Below are 25,842 nucleotides of genomic sequence, written 5' to 3' on the forward strand. Positions count from 1 at the left end.
CACCTTAAGGTGGCAGTTAGAAAGTTAAAGGAATACATGTGAGAGTAAGGTGAAGCTCTGTGTGTGTAATTTGGATTTTATTTGCATAATTCGTAATGTGAACAAGTGTTAGTATTTCATATAGACAATTAAAAAGCATTTAAGAAATGCTAAAAGCAGCATTCTCAACAGAAGAGGAAGTGTTTAGCAATGCATGAATTGATCAAAGGTGGAAAGCTGTTTGAGCTTTTCATGGCTTTTTTTACAGTTTTTATGGTTCTGTGAGCAAAATCAGATTATATGAGCTGAGGATGTGGCAGAAATGTTTAAGCAATAAGCAAAAATGATCCAAGAGACTATTCACAGATCATATCAGAAAATTTAGTAATATACGCCTCATTTTGTTGGTAACTTAAATGTATTAATGTATGTTTGAAATATGGATTTAGTTATGCTGATGTACATCAGTTCCTGTTTCCCAAATAACATATTTTTCAGTAGACAGCTTTTATACTGCTCTTTGATGATGTGAGTATGTTATAAACCCTAGGGAAGGTACGAAGTTAATGACTGAAGAGTGCTGATGTAAAGACCTTTCTCCACATTCTTTTTGTTTTGCTTGTGCCTTTCTTTTCTTTCACATTTAGATTACTGTACTCTGTTCTACCACCATCAGTGGCAAATGAGCTGAGACACAAGCGTCCTGTTCCAGCTAAGCGGTATGACAATGTGACCATTCTTTTCAGTGGCATTGTTGGATTCAATGCCTTCTGCAGTAAACATGCCTCTGGAGAGGGAGCCATGAAAATTGTTAATCTTTTAAATGATCTTTACACGAGATTTGATATTCTGACTGATTCACGAAGGAATCCATTTGTTTATAAGGTAAGCAGAAGATTTTCAAAGTATTTACTCTGTGAATTTCAGTAACTTACTATCATGTCACTCTTTTCCATTCTTTGGACTTTAGGCTTTTTTGAAAAAAAGAAGTTCTGTTCTCAGTCGTTGAACTGTGGTACCTAATATTACATAGCTAAAGAAGAGTATGTTATTTATCTCTAAATGTGTGAAGGAACATACAGGGCTTAGGTCTCAGAAGCACTTCTGCACAGTCACCCATTAAGTGAATACATAAATGTACTTCCACGTTTAGCAGATGTGAACACTAATACAAGCAGTTTGTAGTTCTGCTGACACTGTGCTTTACATTTTTCAGTCATATACCTGGGTCTCCTGGTTGTAACTTATAACTTATTATTCAGTTATTTAATGTGAATTTCATTCCTTCATTAGGAATGAGGTGTAGTTGCAGATACAGCTGGTAGCAGGTAGATAGGTAGAAATAAAGATCCAGTAGATATGTACATGTGTATGCTTGTGTGTTTATAAGATTCATTCCTAGCTTTTACTAGAAATCAATTTTATGTCCTGTACCAAGTGAATCAAGAGTGTGAGTCAAAACAAACACAGTGCTCTGTTCCTGCAGAAATTCAGAATACCCCAGAAGAGATGCTCAAGTTCACACAACCACAGTGTCATTTTAATTTGCTGCATTGTGGGCGTACAATAAATTCTCTTCAGTAAGAGGCAGAGATGATGGGAATTAGGGTGATTTGGATAAAGTGAAGGGAAATTGTTTGAAAGGACAAGCGGTCTTGAAGGAAGCACTACGTTCATTCTAGTAAAGCCCACAATAATAAAGTAATTGAAAAATATGTATTTTGATAGGTGGAAACGGTTGGGGACAAGTATATGACAGTGAGTGGTCTACCAGAGCCTTGCATTCATCATGCACGATCTATCTGCCACCTGGCATTGGATATGATGGAAATAGCAGGCCAAGTTCAAGTAGATGGTGAGCCTGTACAGGTTAGTAAATGTGTGGGCTTGGATGAAGAACCCGTTCTTCGTTATGATGATAATGCTTTGAAATATGATAATGCACAAGTCCCAGTCCCTGCAAGCTTTGTTATTGTTAGATTTTGAGACTGATATCTGGCATAATATGAAGAGTCACATGGAGATGTGACATGTGCAGTTCCCAGACCTTAAAATCTAATTCTTGTGCTTAACCTTTTAAATTGGGTCCGCATCATTTATGTTTGTCTTCCAGTCATTTCAATTTAATCAACAAATTCCCATTACACATCAAGTACAATTCACTGAGTCTACTTCGTCTCAGTGAACAGAACAATAATATTTCCTTGCTGATATTTTTGATCACGCTTCAGATCCTCATGTCAGCATGAGAAAATACTGCATTAAAAAGAAAAGTTCAGTTCCATAGGCAGTTATGGCAGTGATTACTGGCAACAGTGTGTATTAGTGGAAGTTCACTCTTTGTGGGATTTTATGAAGATGTTGTGGCATTAATACAGAACTGGAGAGGCTGCATTGACCTGCGCTCATCAGAAGGCTGTGAGAGCTAAATAAGTAATGAGTGTGATGCCTGTTTCTATTTACAGGAATATTACTGGTCTAACACCTAGCTTAGATCTGTGTGCTTCACTTTGTCACTGGGCGAAAAAGTGAGAAGGTTTGATTTGGGGCTTTACAATAACTGTAATGTGCTATAAGAATGAGCTTCTCCAAACTCCTGTCCTATCTCTTGAGCTTTTAAATGCAAAACACCATGATGTTTCCTCTGAGAAACATCTTTGTTTCTTGACCTACACCATCCATTTCTGCATCTTCTGAGCTCTCATTAAACACAGACCTGCAGAGTATGCCTCTCTTTCCATTTTTTTTTTTAATTTCACAGTACATAACGGCAGCATGGCATAGTGCATGCTGGAAAAATACAGAGTTTGTTCTTTCATGTGAGAGGCAGAGCCATGACACTGCACTACTATAAAAAAAAAGTGACACAAAACACAACATGCAAGGCTTTAAAGAAGCAGGAGTGGCACACTGGAAAAATAAACTGTAGTAGATACTAATGGCATAATACCTGTCTTTAGTCAGAAGAATCAGATTAGTTATGTTGATTTTGAATATTCAAACTTTATTTTTTGTCTCTAAAGATAACAATAGGAATCCATACTGGTGAGGTAGTCACAGGTGTCATAGGCCAAAGGATGCCACGTTACTGTCTCTTTGGAAATACTGTCAACCTAACAAGCAGAACAGAAACTACTGGAGAAAAGGGAAAGATCAATGTCTCTGAATATACTTACAGGTGAGTGATGCAGTATTTTTATTGCTGTTCACATCTTAAAATAAATCACTTTGTTAGCATAACATCAAAGTGTCTTTGGAGATGAAAGTGACAGGACTCCTCCAACACATTGTTTAAGTACGTCAGTTCTCATGAAACTGTATAGCAAACTGCATTGTGATATACCATTATTGATATGCAGATATAATAATGATCTGGAGATAGATTTGAGTCTTTTGTTAATTTGCTCATGTATCTGTAACATGTTTAATATTTTACATAGTGCGTGACGTGCATGCATAGTACATACATTGACATGTTTTCTTTTTCAATTTCAGGTGTCTTATGACACCAGAAAATTCAGATCCTCAGTTCCACCTGGAGTACAGGGGTCCAGTTTCCATGAAGGGTAAAAAAGAACCAATGCAGGTTTGGTTTTTGTCCAGAAAGAGTACAGAGACAGAGGTATGACTAACCAGAGTGTAATTTTTTTTTTTAAACAAGGCATAAACATGACAAATTTAATCTAAACCACTGGGAGTCATTTGCATTTGCAAAACCAAATGTTCCCTAGGAGAAATGAAGAGTTTTGTACAACACTATTTCATTAACGCGTTTACTTTCTTGACAGCACATTAAAGTCCTTGATTATTTGTCATTGCAGTTTGTGCAGTCCCTGAAAGAATACTTTTGTATCTTAAAAAATCCTTGAGGGAATGCCCAGTGTTCAAATATTTATATCTCCCTCTTCTTATGAATTTCTCCACTGTACTAGATTTTGCAATATAATGTCTGTTTCTGTTTAGCTGACATGTCTGGTTATCAGCACTTCAAAATTCACCATTTGCTTTCTTACAGTGAGTGAATAAATGTGCCTTCAAATATTTAGGCAACAGTCCAGCAACTACTTGCAGGCAGGTTCACACCTGATGTGTATGGTGGTCTGTTAACCCCAGATGGATCTGCTTGTTCAGAGGCTGTTGCATGATAGAAGTCTTGCTTTAGAAATAGACAGGGTGAAGACTTTCTTCTAAATGACATATGAGCCTAAATTGTCTTTTGAAAATGATGCAGGGTAAAGCTTTTCAAGCACTGAGTGATCTTGAAGTTTATGCCTCAGTTTCAAAAGTCTGGGCATGGATTAACCAAAATCTCATTAAAAGCCAATGAGATCTAGACTCACAGGTGTGCTACAAACTTAGACACTTAGGTTACAGTATGCCAGCTGATTTGCCATAGCTGAGCAGGTGCATACATTCCACCCATTGCCAACAGGGAGAAAAACAGGGTAAAAGTAATTTACATAGCTTGAATTTTCTCCTGAACTAATACAAAAAGAAAGAGTTTTAAACTCATGTATTTAATCTTAAAGTGCGCTTGACTAAAATGATTAAAGTCATCAGTTACCTTGGCTGAAATAGATCTTGTAACTCACAGGAAATTAATTATGCGTCTGAATACTCATGTGCTTCTGAAAATGAAATCTAGGCTGTTAAACTGTTTGGGCTCTTTAGGAAATCTAATCCAGATTTATTACAACTGGTACCCAAGTATATGAATACTGACGTTTTAATGGTAACTGCCAGTATTAACCCCCAGTATTAAACTTCAGGGGAGAGCCTGTACGTCAACTCTGCTGAAGTCTTTATCTTAGTGTATATTACTTACAGTAATATTCTGGGTGCCACTTTTGGTAATACTTTTCTATTTTTAGTATATATCAAGATTAACTATAATTTCACCATGCTTTCAAATCTATAGTTGTATTTAAAATATGTATTAAATAAACATCTTTCACTTTTTTCTGCGTTATAAATTATGTCCTGTTATTTGTAGCAGGGCACATTGTATTTTTAAATGTAAAATTTCAGAGGGGTACTGATTCAGGTGGATATTTTCCTTGTTTCAGCCTCACATGTGCTTAATATGAATATAGGGTTTCGATAGTTTAGAATTTTAAATATTGCAATTTCCTTTTAGAGATCTGGTACAACAGTTGGTTTTGTTAATCCTCACAGTCCTGAGACTGTGTTGGCAGTCCTGAGAAGTACTTGCCGACATTTGGGCAGGAATAAACCTGACAGAAAACTACTGTCAGCCTGGTTTTCAGGAGCTCTTAAGACTCACAGTTTAAGCACACTCAAAAAGTCTCTCTAATTTTTGTTAGTTTTTGTTAATTCTGAAATTCACATATACGTGTAATTCTTACAGATAGAAGGACGTCTCGCATCACAAGTATCTCCTCTAAACTGTAGTAAATTTGGGAGAACAGGAGACTAGAAAGATGCATTCATGTGGTGATTGGAACTGATAATCATTTTGTCAGAGGTGATTTTGAAAAGTGAAAGAATATAATCCTCTAATCTTTTAATTCTTTTTCACTCCCTGCATAATATCATCTGTCTATACATGAAAAGATGCACTGAGTTTTACTCGTTTAAGATTTTCTGAACTGATTGCAGTTTTTCTTTGTCTTGTGAAGGTACTCTTCATGTTATTTCTGGCACTTTATAGGCTGTACATAATAGTTGCAATCCAAAAGCAGAAATCAGTAACCAACTTGTGTTTGTTTACCTCAGAGTAATTGCGTTGCTTTGGACAAGGGTGTAGTCTTGGTTTCCTTTTCAGAATCTCATTCTCTCTGACCTTCAAACACATAGACATGCTAATGTATTATCATGTGCAGTGCCATTAATTTCAGGGGGACCATTCATAACAATACATATGGCATGTTAACATATGTTCAGAAACTATATAGTAAATTTCCTGAAAGGTCATTCCAGAATATTGCAAGAAGTGGCTTATAGCAGTAAACATGAAAATGTTTCTTAAATCATCCTGAAGATATTTCTGCTGATTATTCTTTTACTGTGACGTTTTCTACCTCCAATATATTTAAATCTAGGATAGATTCACATTAGTGCTATATTCTCCTTTTCTTTATATCCCGTAGAGAGTGATTAGCTCAGCATTTGCAAATCTATCAGCATAATATTTTACCCTGAAGCCCAGTAATTAATATATGGTGAGGAAAGAGGACAAAATACTTACAGCTGGCATGGAGATGTGAAACTAAGGCTTAAAATATGCTGTCTCTCTGCTAGACCTGTAGAAAATGATGGGGTTGGAGCAGCTCAGCATACCTCAAACTTGGTTCCTAGGTTGGCATCTCTAATATCAGTCACCGTGAGCAGTAGTCACCTCTGAGTAAGACCTGATTTACAAGAATCAGTGTTGATTTGGCGTGCTGCTCCTTTGCTTTTTTCCCACTTAAGATACCTATTCCATGATACCATACCATTACAGCAAAAAATTAGAATTGCATCAGAAATATACATAGAACAAAAGCAACTGTGACCAATTACTGACTTTGCATCCGCTTGTTTGCATGTTATGAGATTATTACTTTCATTATTATTTTAACAGAGGTTCAACTGCAGCTTCTCTCGAGAAACAAATTTGTTGTAAAAAGAAAAGCTTGCAGAGAGCCTCAGATGTCTGACTGCAATTTCCATCATTCCCCACTTCCAAATATCTTTCTCTTCTGCCTTGTCCCTGCATTACTGATGGGAACAAGTTAAAGTATCTCAGTCAGAGCTGATAGTTCATCAGGGAATGTAGGAATTGCTACATTCCTACATACAACACATAAGAAAGAAATACGTGCGTTACTTATGCTGTGTTTTATTATTTTTATTGTTTACTGATGTTGGTTGCAAGTTGTAAAAGGTATTTTGTTACTGCATTGACCCACCATGTTGTTGCTTCAAAGATAATCCCTTACTTCTCAAATTCTACTTGCATGCACTCAAGGAAACAAAGCAAGATGCTGTCTGAGCTGAGGGAGGAGGAAGAGGACGCTGGGTAGGGTGCAATACTGTCTCCAGGTAGAGTGCCAGGCAGTAAAGTTGGGTTATGGATGTTATTTCACATCACATCTCCCATTGCCATTGTCTTGACGTACTCCTGAAATCATACTCGCCATTTTTCTCCAGGCTGGCTTGCTATTTTTTTTCGGTAATGTTTGGTATTGTTATATCTGCTATGAGCACGTATTTCAAGCTTTCCATTTTTTTGATACGCATTTTTGCACGTCAGTCATATGGCCCTTCCTACCACCAGGTAACACTGAATAATATTTTGTAGTGTGCACGCTACAACTAACCAGTCCAATCTGATGCTTCATATCTTCATCTTCATCTCTGAAGTACAGTGGTTATGTGAATCAGTGACATTTCTGGAAAGATAGGTAGTTCAGTTGTTGGGCAGAACAATAAACCAAAAGAACTGTTTTTAAAAATAATGCCTAAAGCAGCATTATGAAAATTATTGTATCAGTGTTGTTTATCAGAATTAGTTCTGCTATTACCATGCTTCCCATTCATTTTCTGGATAACACTTGATGCACTGTAAATTCCTGGTTAGACAAAGGTTCCTCCTTTGATATCATCCTGCATTTTCCCTTTGTAGACACTATGTAAACATCTTCTATTTTGAAAGGGTTTGTTTGTCTGATGCTGTGATTTGAAGCATGTGCCAAGGTACTTCTACTTAAATGCTGTTCACTTGCAATGTATTTCTCATTGATTTGTATTCACTAAGTTAAGTTGTCATGTTAATAATAGATTGCTAGTCAGTTTTAGACCACCTGTAGTGCTTTGATTCTTTTCTGATGGAGCCCCTAGAACTGAAAGGCATGCTGCTGGGACATGGTTGCCATGGTTGCCTTTTGGTTTGGTCTCTCTAATTTTCGGAAATGATCCTGTTTTATTCCTTGGGAGGACCTGCCATCGTGGCATAATTATGGGATGTAAAGCTTGTAAGGGGACCTGGTGTTTTTATCAGCTAATACAGTTAGGAAAAGTGGACTAGGTTTCAGATGTGTAGACCCTCCCTAACTTCAACATACAGTGCATTTTTATGTGAATAATATCCATTCTTATCTGACTGATAATTTCTGAATATTTGCCTTATATAATAGGATAGTGCAATTACTTTGTGTGTAAAAATTGTCTGTATCTAGTATACCTTATCAGCACAGAATATATATGTATAAATGTTTCATGTTAGTGTGCAAAAGAAACTGCAATAAATTATTTTTGCCACTGACTTACAGAAATTTTGTGATTTTCTTTTCGGTGAAAGCTGTATTTCATTGTTTGGTACAAAACAAGTATGTTCTCCATTCCATAATTTGAAGTCCAAGTTTAAATAATTTATTGAGTCATTGTTCCAATATTTGCAAGTGTCCAAGAGTCTCCCTCATTGAGGTTAATGGATCACATTGTCAGATGAAAATAGTGTTCAAAATCTGTAGATTAATGCTCCAAAAATAGTAGACAAGGTCACAAAAATGCATTCATTCCTTTGAAACACTTGGACAATATTTAACAATCAGAAATTGTTAGTCATCCACTTTGAGCAGGATGTACATTACCAACCAAAGCTTTTGGAATGGGAAGTGAAGGGAGGAGGCCACATTCATTCCTTTCCGTCTTCTCACTGTCGGACAGCAACGCATCCCAGCGCTCCGTGAGATTGCTCTTGCTCGAGTAGATACACAACAGCAATTTGCACTTGGAGTTGATCAAACTTGCCAGAACTTTAATGGTGACTCCTAAAGACATGGCATTTGTGACAGCTGTGGTTGTGCATTGACGTGATTCATGCAAAAGGATGTGAAGTAACTGAAGTTCCTGTATTACGCCTCAAGCTGATGGAAGATGGCATGCCAGAAAACTCAAATGATGCTCGGAGTTTATTTTTTACCTACTTAATCATTGCAGAGTATTGAAGCTCCTGTGAAGCTGCTCTGTGACATAACCAGTTTCTTAAAGCACTAGAATAATAGCTCATCTATTGTCTTCATATAAGAGCTTTTTATCTCAAGGAAACCAGTACAATTTAGGCACTTCACTTTTTAATTGCTAAAACTGGTCCTCACTTAAATGCTTCATTCAGCTATTAAAATTATACTTTGCATAAATATTACTCTCAGATAACAGTTAAAAACTTCTGCAGGTATTTAGTTCTTTTATTTGTGCTCTTTTGCCTCTTTTATTTAACTATAGCGATTTACTTCTTCAACAGAAACTCTCTAGCTGAAACATGAGGCAGAGTAATTGCCAAAGTGTGCTTCAAAGGTGTTTACAAATGCAGTTTTTATTTTAGCATTTTTTGCAAAAAAGTTGAAACGAGAGGAAGAAAGGGGAAAACAGCAATGAAATGCAAATTATGGAACACTTAGCTGTGTGTAATCTTCTGGATCATACGCTTTCCTTTGAATTCAGATATGCAAAAGAATTTGGGTTTCTGTGGTATTATTACCCAAGGCTGTGGCTGCGCAGGGGACTCTGCTTCTCTGCTGCTGTCTTGAAGTTGGCACTGCGGTTGGCTTCCATAATGCAAGGCTCAGTAGACTGATTGTCGGTAGTGTTTCTGAGATAATAGACTCCCTTTTTTTCCTAATACAGGGCTTGAAAAACAGCAGAAGGACTCACACTGCCTTCGGTAAATTTTGAAGCAAGCTTATTAAGCACATACTGTCAATCTTCAGAAGTTACATTCTAAAGACTTCCACAACCAGTGAGGCCATTTGATAATATGGCCCATATGTTCAGATGCTGATCTTTTAACTGATGTTCCCCATGTGGAATTCTAGCAAAACTTGATTTTTTTAAGTTTATATGGGTGGGAAAATATGTGTGTTTACTTTTTTAGCAAAAACATTGTCAATCCTAGTGTAGTAAGAGGCATATATTATTACTATATTTACTTTTTAATCACTGTTACACTTCTTTCAGGCTCTCTTGGGATGTTAAAAGTCAGAGCCTTATGCAGTCAATTTTTATTAATGTTTATATGCCATAAGGTAAAACTGCAAATCCAGTCCTCAGTGGGAGAAAACTCTGGGACCATAATTTCATATTTGATAATTTTTTGGGGAAAAACCACAATGATAAACAATGAATGCAACATTCATTTGGATATCTATTTACAGTATTATCACAACAGTTATTCTTGTGGTTTTTACGTACTAAAATCAATTAAAATGTTGCACTACTGTGGTTAGGGAACTAGAAGGGGTTTATAAATAAGAATAGATTGAAAACTATCTTGAAACATCAATAAATGGGAAGGGCACGGGTGGAATACTGCTATTTTTAACTCCATATATGTTTCTGAAAAGCTACACACGGGGACAGACCAAACAGCAAGCTACACAAGCGGAACTCCATTTTCTTTTAGGAGAATGTGAGCTTGTGAACTTTGCCATTCTGGCAAACACAGCTGCAGATGCCTTAATTGGGATGTAGCGGGAAGGTGCAAACAAGTCAGCAGCTAGAGCAGAAGCCTGAATGTCAGGACTCCAGCTGTGATCTCTCCGATTGACATCACAAGCCATTGCACAGCTCATAGTTCAGTTCTTTTCCCTCCTGTATGCAGCAGCAGCTTAGCTGTAATGATCTTAGGTGTATAGCGTCTCTCCCTTGCCCCCAGATTTGATGATGTACAAGAGGGATGCATTATTCGTGAAAGCCTTATTGCTGTGATTTCTGTTGGGACTATCCACTAAGTCCAGCTGAACACACACTTAAATTTTGCAGGATCTGGCGACTCTTTGGTCACCTACACTATGGGTTTGTAGGAGCAGGAGACAGCAGTATGTGTCTTAGACCTGGGTACAGTAATCAAAACAATTGCCCAGAAGACTGTTAATTCACCCTGCTGCTGTTGGGCTATGTTTTGTTTGTTTGTTTGTTTTTAGAGGAACTGCATGTTTTTATTCTTACCTCACAAAGGTATTATTGGCAGCAGTGGTTTCTTAGCACCCAGAAAAGTCAGTTTAGCTCTTATATACATATATAAAATAAATATATTATATAAAGATATACACACATATAAGAAGAACGTCCTCCAGGAAGGAGTCACGAAGACAAGAGTGCAAAAACCAATTGGGTTATGTGAGATTTTTTTCATTACCAGGTTACAGTTTTAGGTGGTAGTACGAAACATACCCGATTAGTTACAAGCTTACATTTGAAAAACAATTACATGCACGTGAAGGAAATAGGAAGGGATATATTAGCATCTGATACGAATAAGAGCTGTGTGGAGTTTGAGGTCCCAAAACCTTTTCTTTGGACAAAACTAGTAAAATCTAAATCTAATAAACTTTTGAGTGTGCTGCAGCCAAGCTGTGTGCTCCAATATACTCTCTGATACTCTGAAACTTTGATAGCCTTGTCAATGACACCTGTCTCCATGGAGCTGGAGCAAGGCCTGAGGCATCTGTTTCCTCACGTGATTTTCGTTCACCATGTAAACAGGTCAACACTATACCTATGTTGTCACAAACTGTAAAATGGTTATTAAATGCATTTCCAGAGCCATTGCATATGGAAGGAAAAAAAAAAAAAGTTGGGTCATCACTTTCTAGCAGTATGAGAATGAGAACTTGAAGAGAATTTGGTACTCATGTTCTCCAGACAGTCATCAGGCAGTCAGCATAGTGGAACAAATGGGAGTTAATGGGCTGTTGTAAATGAATTCTGTCTGTCACTGTGTTGGCTTAGCATCTCCAAGTAAAGGGACGTTACTGGACTTTCAGTCTTTTTTTTTAGTGCCAGAGACACACAGAAGGTCCATGTTATTATTTTCCAATTACAAAATGCTTTGTTTCCTGGGGGAGAGTCTGAAACTGTTGTCATTTCATGCACCTGCCTGACAACGAGAGGGAGCAGGTAATGAGCCAGTGAACAGAGCCATGCTAATCTAAAGAAAAAAAAAAGTGGTTCCATTCCCCAATCTATAGCTGCAGATACAAGGCACAATTTTTTTTCTCTGTTGTTCTTCAGACCTCTGGCTGGCTTTGGGTGACAGTTGTGGAAAAACTGCAACAATACGTGCTGTCTCCACCAATTCATTCTTTGTTTGTTATTAGCAGGAAAAGGCTAATGTTCATTTTCATCATAATGGTCGATGGGTCTTTCTGCCAATGTGACCGTTTTGGAGATAACGACAACCAGGGAATGTAAGAAACATTTTGTGATTATTATTCTGGGATGAAGCTGTGTGTTCTCTGTTATAAGGGTTTTGTTCCAGACTATTCCACATATCCAGCAGTCAGTTTGACATTGCTTTTGTTATTTTTCTTTTTGCAGAGGTGATTATGGGGATTTCAATATATTTAATGCACCTCGTACAAATTTTATGCTACAGTACATTGTACTTTCAAGGGAAGCGATTTTGTGTAATGAGGGTCTATGAACTCGCAGCCATCAGCCAATGCTAGCACACATTTGTTTTTATCTGTTCAAATGCTGGACACCTCTGGCATGAAGCCTGTGTGGTTTTTCATATTGCAGGTTCTCAGGGTCATTCTAGCCTTCCAGAATTGATTTTACACTTTGATAAGCGTGGTCTCCTGTCTGATGCTCAAGCAACTGACTTGTGATTAAAATGACAGAACTTAGCTGAGTGCAGACAAAAGACTGAAAGTGTTCATAGTTCCTAGCTGGTGTTAATCATAATACTGAACTGGAGACCAATTAAGTTAATAATCCTTGAGCCTTTGTTTAAAAATAAAAAACAAAAACAAAAAAATCCACACAAAAGCTACATGGCCATAGTTTTCAGATGAGAAATAAAACTCTGAGTTCAGTACTGCAGGCTTCAGCCCTTGCGTCAATAAGAGCATAGTGTAGTAATGAACCGCGTGAAAAATCAAAGCACCTTCATAAATCTCACTGAAATATGCAATATACAAAGTGTGAAGAAGCGCACATCTGTTTTTCACAAGTCCTAAACGCTGTGTGTAAGGTTCCTAGAAAGGAAAGAAAGCAGGTTGTGCCCTGTTATTTTCAGATATTTTGGGCAAGTCAACTTAATAAATGGCAATTTTCATATGGAAAGTGTCCAGAGGCAATCTGGTTTCCAAAAAACCTGTATGAGGAGGTTGAAGAGTAAGTATGCTTTTTCCACAGAGGCCATAGTGAGTCATTCAGAGATTTAACAGCCTGTCCAAGAAACCAAAGCCTTGCCTTCTGTCACGTTATAGGTGTGTCTCTGGGTGACTGTGTAATGGTCTAGAGGGTAAGAAACTTGCCCACAAAGTGAGGACATGTGCCTTTTCACAAATTCTTCCTTTCCCACATCATCCAGCCCCTCAGGCTTCATAAACAACTCTCTCTCTCTATATATATATACATATATGGGGCACATTTCAACTTCTGCGTAGGCCACCTTTCTTCTTTCCTTGCTGCTTGAGCCTGTGGTCAGGGAAAAAGGACATATCATGAGGCCTAGAAAACCAAGTACAGCAATACTGCAGTAACCCTGATGAAGAGACACTGCGGGGTCTGGGTAATTACTTTCTAGTTCCTGTCCCTGCAGCCCTTCTTTTCTCTTTAACATAAAATGCGTGAACAGTCTTAGGAGCACAATTATTGTCAGGGAAGGCTACCGCTGTGGACAGGAGGGGAACACCTGAGCTCCAACTAGAATGATCAAAAACTGTCTCAGATTGCAAACACACAATATTTTCTCATCTGTGGCTCATACTGTGTAAATGTAAGGTTTGATGTACGTACATTGTCAAACTGGAGATGTTAGTATTTTCTTAAGCTATAATTAATTGTTGTTCTGTCATGGAGATGCCAAGAAAAAGTCAACATATATTTATTAAATACTTGTTCTAGGACAGGTTTTTTGCTTGCTTTCATTACTGGGCATGATTAATTTTCCCACTGTGGTATCGGGGGGTAAAGGTTGACTTGTATTTTCAGTTGGAATACAGAGCACTCCAGCTGGAGGCAATCTCCATTGTCTCTTGCCTTCCCAGGTATGTCGCATTTTAACTGTGATACTTCTTTATCTTTGGCACCATGGCACTGCATGGAAACATGACATACTAACTCTTTTCAGTGGTGCCCAGTGACAGGACAAGGGGCAATGGGCACAAACTGAAGCAGAGGAAGTTCCGTCTGAACATGAGGAAGAACTTCTTCCCTCTGAGGGTGACAGAGCACTGGAACAGGCTGCCCAGGGAGGTTGTGGAGTCTCCTTCTCTGGAGATGTTCAAGACCCGCCTGGACAAGGTCCCGTGCAGCCTGCTGTAGGTGACCCTGCTTCGACAGGGAGGTTGGATGAGATGAGCCACAGAGGTCCCTTCCAACCCCGAACATTCTGTGACTGAGTACCATAGCCTGTGAAAAAGAGCCAAAGGGAACCCAACACTTTAAAAAGCCACTGATTCCTTTTCTCATTACGCTTTCTTTATTTCTGGCCTCAACAGGCTAAAAACTCTCCAATAAATTGTTCAGAAAGAACCTGCAAAATTAAGAGTGGCTGCAGCACGGCAGATCACGCAGTAGCCAACCAACAAATCTGACTGGGTAGCTCTTCACTGGCACAGCTGCTAGTCCCGTCTTTGTGTTCCTTCTTGCCTAATGGAAGAGCCTGCGCTGTGTCAGATGATGTCATGTTTTCTAATTGAATGCTGCAGGGTGCTCATATTTTCTCCCCTTGTTGCTACAATAATATCAGGGAATCTATGTAGAATGTTACAACAGCCTTGAAGAAAACAAAAAGGATATCACATTGGACTGTTGCGTCAGGTTTTGAAAGCTCTGCAAGGCTGACGGCATAAAGCTGTAGGGGTTGCTTTGCGTGTGATCCTGCCTGAGAGGTGTCTGCATGTCCCACCATGATACCACCGGGGTAAAATTCCGAAAAACAGTGTCAATTCGCTTTGTAAAGTCATCACAAAACAGATGGAAGAACACACTTTAGAAAAGGAAATCCTACCCTTTCTCAGCTGAAACTTGCAGGGAGGCAGTCAGGTTGGATGCTGAGCCTGTGTTTGTCTTGCAGAAGGTGCGAGGCTTGGGTTCCCAAATACAGTCCTGCAGCCCTGCGCTGGCTCTGGTGGCCCCGCGCTCAGCCTGGCAGTCCACGCCATCTGCTGAAGCACCACAGCATTGGCAGGAGTGTTTTGAGAAGACATTTGCTCACCTAGTCCGGGCTGTTAATTAATTTTTAGCAGGAAGAGTTATTTTTCTTGGGCAGCAACTCGAAAGTGGTTAAGGGGAAAGTATCACATAAAACATTGAGAAAGAGTGACAGTAGGGCCTTGCTTTGCCCTGACCCCAGCAGAAAAGACATCAACACTCTCCAACAGGTCGTCCGAGGGCGGAGCAGGAGCTGCCTGAAGAAATAATGTGTCTGTTTTCTTTGGGTTTTTTTTTTTAATTGAAGTCTATAGAAGAAGGTACTGTGAACTGTACAGTTTTACCCTATGGTGTTTTAATTTTTGTTATGTATTTATACACGATTAGAAGACAAAGCTTTCCCTGGAAAAGGGGAGCTAACTGACTACGCTGGTGTGTTTGGTGCCGAGTTACTCCATGTTTGTTAGGCTGTGACGTGAACACATACTGCACAGAGTTCCTGTCGGGCGGAGGTTGTCTCTGCGTCCTGCTGGCTGATTGCCGGTGTCGTGGGCCGTCGCCTCTACCGACAGCAGGCACTGCAGTCCCCTTAGCTGTCTCACGTAAGACTTCGCAACTAATGCCCAGGCGAAACTCTCGTTGAAGGCAGCCGGTAAATTCACAGAACATAGGGATACTTCACTTCCACGGATGGATCATGGCTGGAGATCATTCGTAGGACTGCAGATGTTTCTCTTAGGCACCCAGAAGTCTGATCTGCAATCACAGGGCAGAGACTCTGCTGCCAGACAGGGAAGGGGCAAAGAGCTCACTGTGGGTGCAGGGCTGTGCCCCTCCGGGGTCTCACCAACCTCCCCGGCTGCTGCCATCCGAGCGAAGGGGTACAGAGAAGCAGCTGGCCATCAGCCTGGAGACCAGGGACTTACCGTGGGTGCTGGAGGCTTGCTTTTGGTTGGAGGCAGCAGGACCTTGCTGATGTTTGTTAGGGAAGAAGCACAGGGTCATCTGGCTAGTTGTTGTTGACTTTCTCCTGACTAGCAGGCAGTTAGCTCTCTGCTGTGCCTCCAGTACTCCTGCTTAGAAGATAAGGAATTAATCACTGGCCAGACAGACGCCCTTGACTCTGCACCCATTTGTGTACTGTACACTCTTACGTAGAGTAGCAAGGGTGGCATACAGACTGCAAAATCTAAAGTCAGCAGCCGTTGGAAGAACTTGCTTTCCTGATATACTCAATTCTCCTCCTAAGGAAGACTGTGGAAGTAGCTGCTGCTTTGCTTTGGCTGCTGGAAGAAAACAAAGGTCAATTTTGTTACACAGGAAATTAATTTTGAAAGCAATTGCGTGTTTTGACACATAATGATGTGTCAAAGTACAGAGTTAGAGATATTAATTTCCATTGCTCATTTTGTAAGGCTGAAAAGAGGCTGGCTGGACAAAAGTGCTGGTTTAGCAATCAGACCTTTACCTTTGTCAGAGGCTCGACCTCAATTTTTACTTGAAACATATTTTCAGGGGGAACGGTCCCCAAACCATGCTGCATAGCCATCGAGGGACGTTGTCCATCATTTTGATTCATTGGCTTTGTTTCTACTAAGTGCTGAATTCTTACTTTACCCCTGCCTGCTCCCACTGCCCCCAAGAAAATGACAAGCCTTTCCCTTCTTGACTTCTTCTAACCCTGCTTTGGACCTCAGACGTCAGTTTAATGTTTGTGGTCGGTTCTTCTAGTACTGGCAGTATTAATGTTATTTAAAAAACATACATCATGTGGTTCATTACATTTTACTTCAGGGAGACACAAACCAGACGTTTTGCCTCTGGTGAACACATCAATGCTTTGCATTGTAACAGCTGCCGTGTGTAAAAGAATGTGACATAACCTAGTGTTTTAGATGAACATAAACTATTCCATTCTATCTATCTATTATTCTATCTATCTATGCATAAGAAATATTTAAAATGCCATTGATCTTTGGAGACTCTTTTGGTGAGGATTATGTAACAACACTGTTGCGGAACAACCCCAATCCAAAAGAAGTGAGTTAAACTTCCCAGGCAGCACACAGTATTCCCATGACTACCTATGCAGGAAGCTCTTAGACAAAGAGTACCCCAGAAGTAACTAAAACTTGTTACAAAGCAGATCCTAGTTTAAGAGATAATTGTTTGTTTGAATTGTTAAAGACGCCACATCCTTCTAAGCATTTCATTTCATTTCATACTTCATGGCTAGTTTCTCACAGAAGAACGTTTGTGTCATTTCCACTTGCGTAGCGGCCTATTGTATTGCCCTCATGAACCTGGAGACTTGTGGCAACTGCAGCATTGCTGCAAGACAAAGTTATGTTAGGGCATTACCGTGGTGCATTTATCTGGTCCGTTATTGGAATTAGTTGTCTGAAAGAGCTTGTCAGCACTTCAGGAGTGGCTTCTGCTGCGGAGTGGTCACTTCTCTGCTACGTTCTACTGACCAACAGTACTATTCCCAATGCAGAGTAGTCCATTTTATACATCTGTTTCTGTGCCTTATGTCCATTTTGACCACAGACAGGTCAAATACTGGTGTATATACAGAAAATGTTCCATTAAAACGTTACTGAAGCCATCTGAACTGGAGACAGGATTGAAAATACTTGCAAAAAAAGAAAAAAATTAATATAATATTATTTCCAGACTGTTGCTCATACCTTGAGTATGCCAAAAGCCCCTGAGTCTGATGCTTCTGTTCTGTTCTTCAGTTCTGTCATCTTCAAATTACTGCACAATCTTTAATTATGAGGCTGTGGATAAACTGGATGGACCAATGTTAAAGATTCATTGCTCCTGTCCCTCATCTGTTTCTGTAACAACTCCCTTTCCTCTCTATTAATCTCAATAACACAGATACGAACTTTGGGCTGCACTTATCAGAATTGTTTTACTTGCTCGCTGTACTTGAAAACATCCGTATGTTCTTAGCGTTACTAACTGCAGTAGCTGGGTCAGGTTGGAACATCTCCTGCTCCGAAACAACAAACACATGCTCAAAACTTCCTGCCCATGGGAAAACAAAAAAAGCAGCTTTCTTCTGGCTGATATGCAAGTGGGTGAATCCTGTCAGTGTGTGGTTTGGTGCAAAAACAATTTAGTAGCAATCAGGCAATAGGGACATGAGCAGAAAGTTAGGTGATGAAAGGAACAGCCTCCATCCACCAGCACACATCAGGGGTGCCTGTAGCCACCCTACAGTGGCAGGTGGAACAGATAATCAGGAGGCTGCGGGGCGAAGGAGACTTGATTGCTTTCTGAGTGCGAGGCCTCCTTTGGTCACCTCTCATTGTTCAGGTGCTGCCATGAGCAGCAGCGTGTGATGTGCACCTGCCTTGCCCTGTAGCAGAGGGAGTGTGGCTCTGTGGGTGTGGGGGACCTGGTGAGGGGAACTGGCATGCAAGGTGCTGGGGGCTGTGGTCCCTCCAAGGGCTTTCTCCCCATCAGCACTCAAAGATTCTCTGCTTTTTGACTATTAACAAAAAAAAGAGGGAGGGAAGTTGGGCACTAACTGATTCTGTAAGTATGGCCAAAGGAATTCTTGCTTTGTTTTGTGAGTCTGAGAGCTGCCTGGTATCTGTTGTCTGTTCTGCTGTCCTTCATGCTCCTTAGAGCAAATAGTCATCTGTTGATGCATGTGAACTAAGCATTCATTTTAATTCACAAGTCCTGTATGTGCTTTATTTCATTAATCAGTTGTTAGTAATACATAGCCAAATGCATGTGGTCAGAATACATGATAGAAATCCCTGCTTCTTTCAGCTTTCTTAGCAGGGCAGTTGTTCTGTCCTGATGACTGATTGCTGAATAATCTCAGAAAACAACCCTCAGCATCTCTCAGGTGATCGTTAGAAAGCAGAGAGCCTTTGGGTAACCTACTGTTTATAAATCCAGCCAGGGAGACTGGGGAAAAAAAAAAGTAGTCAAAGTTTTATCCTGGATGTAGCCTTCCAGAATTTGGCTAGCTTTAACCACTACTGCACAGGTTTGTTTTGTTAATGAAATCCATATTGATAAGTGACTGTTGCGTGTTTTTGTGCCCTCGATAGAGCAAAGAATATAAACACCTGCACAAACTGATCAGTCATTTACGTGATTTCAAGATCAGCCCTAGGGTGCCCAGTAACGATGTCAGAATTATGCAGTTGAATTCTGAAATATATTTGTTGACTTTATACTGTGAGAGTGTGATGAAAGCTCCTGTAAGGGTTAATTAACTGAGCCAAACTCCATTGCTGAGTGCAAACTCAGTAGCAGGCTCTGTGTTTAGAAGGTGTATTTCCTGTTTGGTCTTAGGAAAGACACAGAGGTTAAGAAAGAAAGCAAATGTCTAGGTTTTTCCTTGGCACAGGTACTGTTTGGATCCTCAGCCCTTCTGGTCTTCCTCAGAGGTATGAACCATACCTCTCATCAGAAGTGTGACAAGGAATACTCTGTTGAAAACTGCCAATTTCTCTTCCCCAAAGAGCTCGTTTCCCCTATTGGGCATATCTTTGGGATTGAATGCAGTTACTAACTTGCTTATTTAATATTCTTGATTTCCAAACAGAATTTTCTGCTGAAATTTTCTTATCGGCTTATTGTACTGAAAACTTCTCATAGGATATGCAGAAACTGGCAGTGCCAACTGGAGAGAATTCAGTCATGTATCATCAATAAAGAATGAATAGATTGTCTCCAGATTTATATACAAACCTTGTAATCAGGTATTTCCTAGTGTCCCCAGCAGAGCTTATGTGGGTTAATATTTGTTGGAGCAAACTCAAAGATGTCATGGAAACGACGGGGCGGCAGGGAGCTGGGCTGTTCAACACAATTCCAGACCATTTCTGTCCCCCCGTCTTTGCGCAGCGGGTGTGTAACGTGCCTGCCTTGGCCAGGGAGGCTCAGGGACAGTCACGCCTGGCACCATGGCAGGGCTGGGGCTGTTGCCTGCTCTCTACTTAGGCCATTTGTTTTATGTTGAGACATCGAAGCTTTCTTTGCAAGCAGCAGGAATGAGGGAACAGGTAATAGCTGTTGCCTACCTACCCCACTTTCCTATCTGACCATTTGAAGTGGTGTCTTGAAACACTTGGGCACTTTGAATTCGGTGCTTTGAATTGGGGGACGAGGCAGACACAGTTTTCTAAGGCTGAAGGGCCTTTGGAACAGGGTCCGCGTCTTGTGAAGCTCTCTCCACATGGTGGAGTCCTCATCTGAACTGGGATAATGGAAAATAGAGAGCAACTAGCAACTTACTCTTCAGGAAAAAGGAAGTCTCTGAAAGATGGTGCTGTACTGCACGATGACTTTGTTTCCCTCAGGAGTTTTTAGAATTACGTAGATCTCTTAGTAACAGTTCTGCCTGTTTTTTGTTTTTTGGGTTTTTTTTTGCTACTTGTTACTGTTTGCTAGTTTTTCACTTTTCAACAGTGAATAGCTTCTTACAGTTAGTCCTAAAACAAACATTTTGTCATGTTTCTCCAGTTAAATAGTTGTTTTTTCTCATATCTGGTTTGTTTCACATGGGATGTTTTTTGCTATTTTTATTCATACATTGCTCAGAAGTTTGAACTAAAATAACCCCCAAAATTTCCATTTATTCAGGCTACAGTAAATGATCAAGACGTAATGTCACTCTTCCAGACTACAGCATGCGCAATTTGTAAGTGAACTGTAAGTTTACAGGGGCATGATCTGAAATTGTTTGGCATTTTTAGGTTGGAAAATTTCCACTGAACTCTGGATCAAGTCTGTAACGAATAATATTAATCCTGTAGACAGTGGCTAGAAACATTGAGGATTTGTTCAGGTTGCAAACATAGTGGGCCAGGTGACCAAAAGGAAAATATTCCAGGGATCCAGGACTAGTCCTATTAGCCAGGAGTGGTAGCAGGCTTTCTGTGTTTTCTTTGGCAGCTACTGCATGCAAAGACCTGTTGGTTACCCCAGGAAAAGAGGTTATATTAAAATTTTTAGCTAAAGTTATTGGGAGTATCGTTTATGGAAACGGCACTAAGAATTGAGTCATTTTTGTGGGAGGCTTATGGGTTGAGTTGAACACCACCAGAAGCAAATTTTGTTTTTAATCAACAATTTTTGCATGTTCTATGGCATGTGTGCAACCCTGAGAAGCCTCCATTTTTCACAGCTTGTGTACAGAAGTCTTCCTTCTTGTAACTGTTCTTATTTCTTATCCCCAGTTGATTCACAGTTTAAAATGAAGCCTTTAAGTATGTGATGGGTACCTCAGCAATGGTCAAATATATAATTATCAATCCTGCCTTTAATGCCTGTTAGCCAAGTCTTCAATAGGTGGAATGGATAAGGGAACCCAGCGCTGTGCTTACATGGAGACCCACGAGGGACATAATGTATGTAAATCTGGGTATTCATGACTTTGACTCAAAACAACTGGCTAGGTGGAGAGTGGCTTTGAAAGTGTCACAAAGTAGGGAGAAACACTAACAATCATAATGAGGGCTATAAATCTTCTTTTCATCAAGGACCCTGAATTGTACTGGAAGTATTACTCAATTTTCTAAGGCTCAGGATCATTTCTTTGAAAGGAAACCCCACAATTACCAAGGCAAAACTAGATATGCACTTAACCAGGCTGTATGTAGCAAAATGACACACTTTCCTAGAGGTAGAAGGGCTTTAGTATTTCATTCTGGAAAGAACAGCTACAAGTGTGGATGACTCTCTCTCCCCCTTCTACAGTTTGTAAAAGCACTCCTGATCCCGGAAGATGTTTAAAAAAAAAAATTAAAAAAGTAAAAATCACCCTGAGCATCCCTGTCCTGAGATAGGATGCGGGTAGGGAGCCCCTGTTTGGACGTTGGCTGTGTGTGTAGTGGGAAGGGCCGTTCCGGAGTTTCTGCTCTTCCGAAGAAACTTTGCTGCCTCTTGTGATGACTTTGCTTCTAGTGAGGGGTAGGAAGAGGTGAGCTCCTCCTGGCAGATAAAGGGACAGTGCAAGAGGGTTAACAGGACGAGGATGGCCATAAGCAGCATCAATGAGATGGGATGCCAGCCCTGGATCTATAGCAGTATCCCATTCATACAGAGCTTATTGTTTATAACCCAGTCATGTTTCAACACTGCAGTAAGTAATGACTCCAATACGAGCTTGGGGACATTTCCTGTATCCTGAGTTTAATAGGCACATCAGCTGTCAGCCTGAGAATGTGCTTAACTCAGGATACAGTTACAGTAACTAGATGTACTAATATTTATAGCGTAATAAAGGATATACACTTCTAAAGCACTGTGTACTTTGACAGGCAGTATGAGTGAACTGCTGTGGTTTATGTTGGTCTGGGATTTTTTTAGAGTCGCATGATGATCCTTGACTTTCCAAAATATGGAGCAACCCCAGAGCAGTGCTAAACTGGAAAGGAGCTGTAAGAAACTAAGGGGCTGTATCATTGTGCCACGGAGCACTTCTTGGGTGAGAAATACTGCCTTCTGGAAGTTTCACCAGCACCAGATTCACACAGTGCCAGCAGTTGTGTTGGGGCTAGAGGGTGGACTCCGCTATCTACTTTCAAATTTGAGTGATTGTATAGGGATATTAGGTTTTTCCTGTGTAGTTTCAGCTTAAAGAATTTGTGAGGGTTAAGGAGATTCTTATTTTACCTTAACCAATACTTTCTCAAGCAACAATAAATCAGCTGTCTTTTGTAAGCTCCTTAAGAGATGCTTTGATCAGCTTATTTTGATGTAGAATGGGGATGGCTGTATGTTTTTCTTTGTTTTCCTCAGAAACTAGTGTAAACATTGTGTGTCAAAGACGCTGTCACTCAGTTCAAGCTAAGTAATGTCAGGTTTGCCAGCAACTCCTTTGAAATATTGCCTCAGCTCACACATTATTAATCAGAGGGAAATAATCTGACTCAAGTGCTACTGAGTAATTCCGTGATAGATGCAGAGAAATGAACTCCACGGAGGAGGCAGCTTGTGAACAGGCGAAGCCTAAGCTAAGTGGGGCACCTGCTGGTCAGGCGCTGCAGTGAATCAATCTGCTGTGGAAGCCTTCTCCTCTACAGGCCATTCTGTCTTCGTTTTGCTTTGCCAAACAAGCGAGTGCCAGGCCTGCGTTCCAAGCCCTTTGGCCAAAATTGCACTTTCTCCCTGAATAAATCCTTACCTCCTTTAGAGATGCCTGCCACATATATTGCAGTAGTAGTCTTGTGAAATATCTTCGTTAGAAGAAGAAAGGAAATGAGCTGAAGAAACTTGTCAAAAGCTGAGATGCAAGTCTTTAACAATCTCCAGCCCCCACCCCGTCCTGTCATGGCAGGTTGTCTGTCTGATGGGTTATAAAGCTGCCTTCCTTGTACCAGGAGCTACTTTGATACTCAGATCTGCTGCCCAAGGGCGTGTAAATGAATACAATGCGTAAGACAACATAACAATATTCTATGGACATAGAATCCAGAGCAACCAAACACAGGTTGTTATCCACAGAACCCAATTGCCTTCCTCCATTCTTCAGAAAATGTTGCATGCAAAAGCATGATATTCTCTACAGTGTTAAATAACCATTAATTACGTTTGCAGCATGCATTTTAAAATGTTCCATTTTAATTTTAGTTGTGTAACACTTGCTAGTTTGGGCCAGTTAGAGGGTGTCATCTTCGGACTGATGTGTTTCTAGCTGCAAAATTCTGCGTTGTCTCTCTTTGTGCACATCACACAAGGATTTAGAATTAGCCCGAGGGCACTTTCCCAATCATGTCACCAACTTCACTGTTAGGATTAACATATTGGAATCAAACAATTAGCATGGGGAAAGCTTGCTGATATCTGTCTTTGGAGCATGGATGCACACTTGTGAAAAGGAAAAGCAACCAAATAAACAGCAAAGTAATGTTAAACTGGGAGACGATCTTATCAAACTGTTAAAATATCTTGCTTCTGCTGCTCTTACAGATAATGTCATCTTTACCTATCCAGTAAGGCCAATTAGTTTCTTAAAACTCTTTAAAATTCTGTTGCCTTAATAGAACAGTAGTCGTACATCAAAATACAAAAGCACCCTTAGTTCTGCTCTGCTGCACAGCACACTTGCTATATTTAGCTGTGCTGCTGAACCAGTTGCTTTATATAAGCTCATCACAAGCCATTGCTGAAAAAAAAAGTCTCAGGCTATCGCTTGGCCTTGGGCAGAACATCAGTTTTTGTGCTTTCTTCAGAGCTCCTTCTGCCACGTATGTTGGAAGAATCTGTAACCAAGCAGTGATTTCAGCTGTCCTTGTCCGAAGTCAGTGGAGTAAGCAAAAGTCTTTTTAGTCCTGTACTTGCATCTTTGCTTAATTTAACCTTCTGTTTTGAGAACTGGCTTTTTTTGCCGATTCTTTAGCACGTTCTGTGCTCCACTGCATTTGGCACAGTAGAAAGAATACCAGTGTTCTTTTGTTTAATCCTTACAATACCAGTTTGCTGTTATTTAGCCCTTATTAGTAGAAGCAAACAAAAAAAATCATTGTGATTGATAGCTACAAACCCCTTTGATCTCTGAAATACGAGGTGTATTAGATCACTGTATTTAATCTTTCCCCTGCTTTTCTTTTTATCCAAAAGCCAGATAATACCTGATTCCCACTTCCAAAAATGTAATTTCTTCTGGCTCAGGGGTTCCACAGCTACAAACTGTTCGAGGCTGGGAGAAATCTTCAGAGAAATATTGCAGTATGTTTGCTCTGTTCTTTCCGTTCTTCCGCTGCATTGGCCAATACGCACCTCAGACAGCGGGGTTAGAGAGACCTTTTTGTATGGCTGCTGTTGCAAATGTGTGTGTACGCTTAGTAAGAGGGAGGGGGGGAAATCCCAGCAGAAATGACCAATAAAAAGAAGTGGAGCAAAAATCTTTAAGTTAACGTTAAGGTCTCTCAAGCCTGCAGTTACTGAGGAGTAAAATCAAGGCATTTCTTCCTAGGAAGCAAAAACATTTCTATATTTCCTAAATCGCTTATCTTAGGGCTCACGTTGGAGGGAAACAGTTGCCAATGATGGCCAAATGGTAGCGTTTTCACTACTTGATATCTAACCTTAAGGACTTGCCTGTTTAGTCAGCACACTTACTACTTTCTTTGTAGAAACTAGTTCATTATTAGTTGCTGAATTGGAGTGGATGGTGTGGAAGAATAGTGTGAATTATAGAGGGTGGCTATGGCTAATGGCTTACCTGGAGTCTCAGGCGCAACGTTTATGTTACTTAAGAGTACAGAGGCATGCTCCTGGGCTGACTGAGGGTTGCAGGGCCCCGGCACCGGCTGGGGAGCGGTGGTTCAGAAGGTGTAATGTTGTAGCCTTTGTGAGCTTTCTAATGTAAAAATGTTTTGATTAGCACAGTCTGTACAGTGCTAGTCTGAGGTCGAGACAACTGTCTGTAAGTTCTCAAATAAAGAGTTATCTACTGTTGTTATGTATAGTTAATTGAATAGCAGTCAGCTTCAAATTGGGATAATCCTTTGTCCTGTAGTCTTAAATTTAGTCTTTGGTGCATCTTGTCCAAGATTTTGTGTCTACCTCTCCTAAAGGGTTTCTATCCAGGCTCTGTTTGGCACCTCCAAATGCATCAAAAACTCTGATTGATAGAAACTCTGATAGACTCTGGCAAGTGTGGATTTTTTCAGAACTGTATTCAGAGACCTATTAGAGAAAGAAATGTACTAAAGATACTGTATAAAGTGAAAATATTAACTGTGATATTTTTAAATGGCTATGCTGTTTGCT

General features: G+C 40.1%; 1 protein-coding gene across 1 annotated transcript in view; it reads left to right on the top strand.

Moving 5' to 3' along the window:
* GUCY1B1 (guanylate cyclase 1 soluble subunit beta 1) overlaps positions 1–8,245 on the top strand; it is a 45,455-nt gene extending 37,210 nt beyond the window's left edge. Inside the window, exons 10-14 of the mRNA XM_075421610.1 lie at positions 627–864; positions 1,708–1,848; positions 3,003–3,157; positions 3,475–3,601; positions 6,950–8,245. Coding sequence (XP_075277725.1) covers positions 627–864; positions 1,708–1,848; positions 3,003–3,157; positions 3,475–3,601; positions 6,950–6,973 — 685 coding nt within the window. The 3' untranslated portion in view covers positions 6,974–8,245. The remainder of the gene's footprint in view (positions 1–626; positions 865–1,707; positions 1,849–3,002; positions 3,158–3,474; positions 3,602–6,949) is intronic.
* The last annotated feature ends 17,597 nt before the right edge of the window (positions 8,246–25,842 follow it).

Source organism: Opisthocomus hoazin, chromosome 5, assembly GCF_030867145.1.
Source record: "Opisthocomus hoazin isolate bOpiHoa1 chromosome 5, bOpiHoa1.hap1, whole genome shotgun sequence".
NCBI classification, from domain to species: Eukaryota; Metazoa; Chordata; class Aves; order Opisthocomiformes; family Opisthocomidae; genus Opisthocomus; species Opisthocomus hoazin.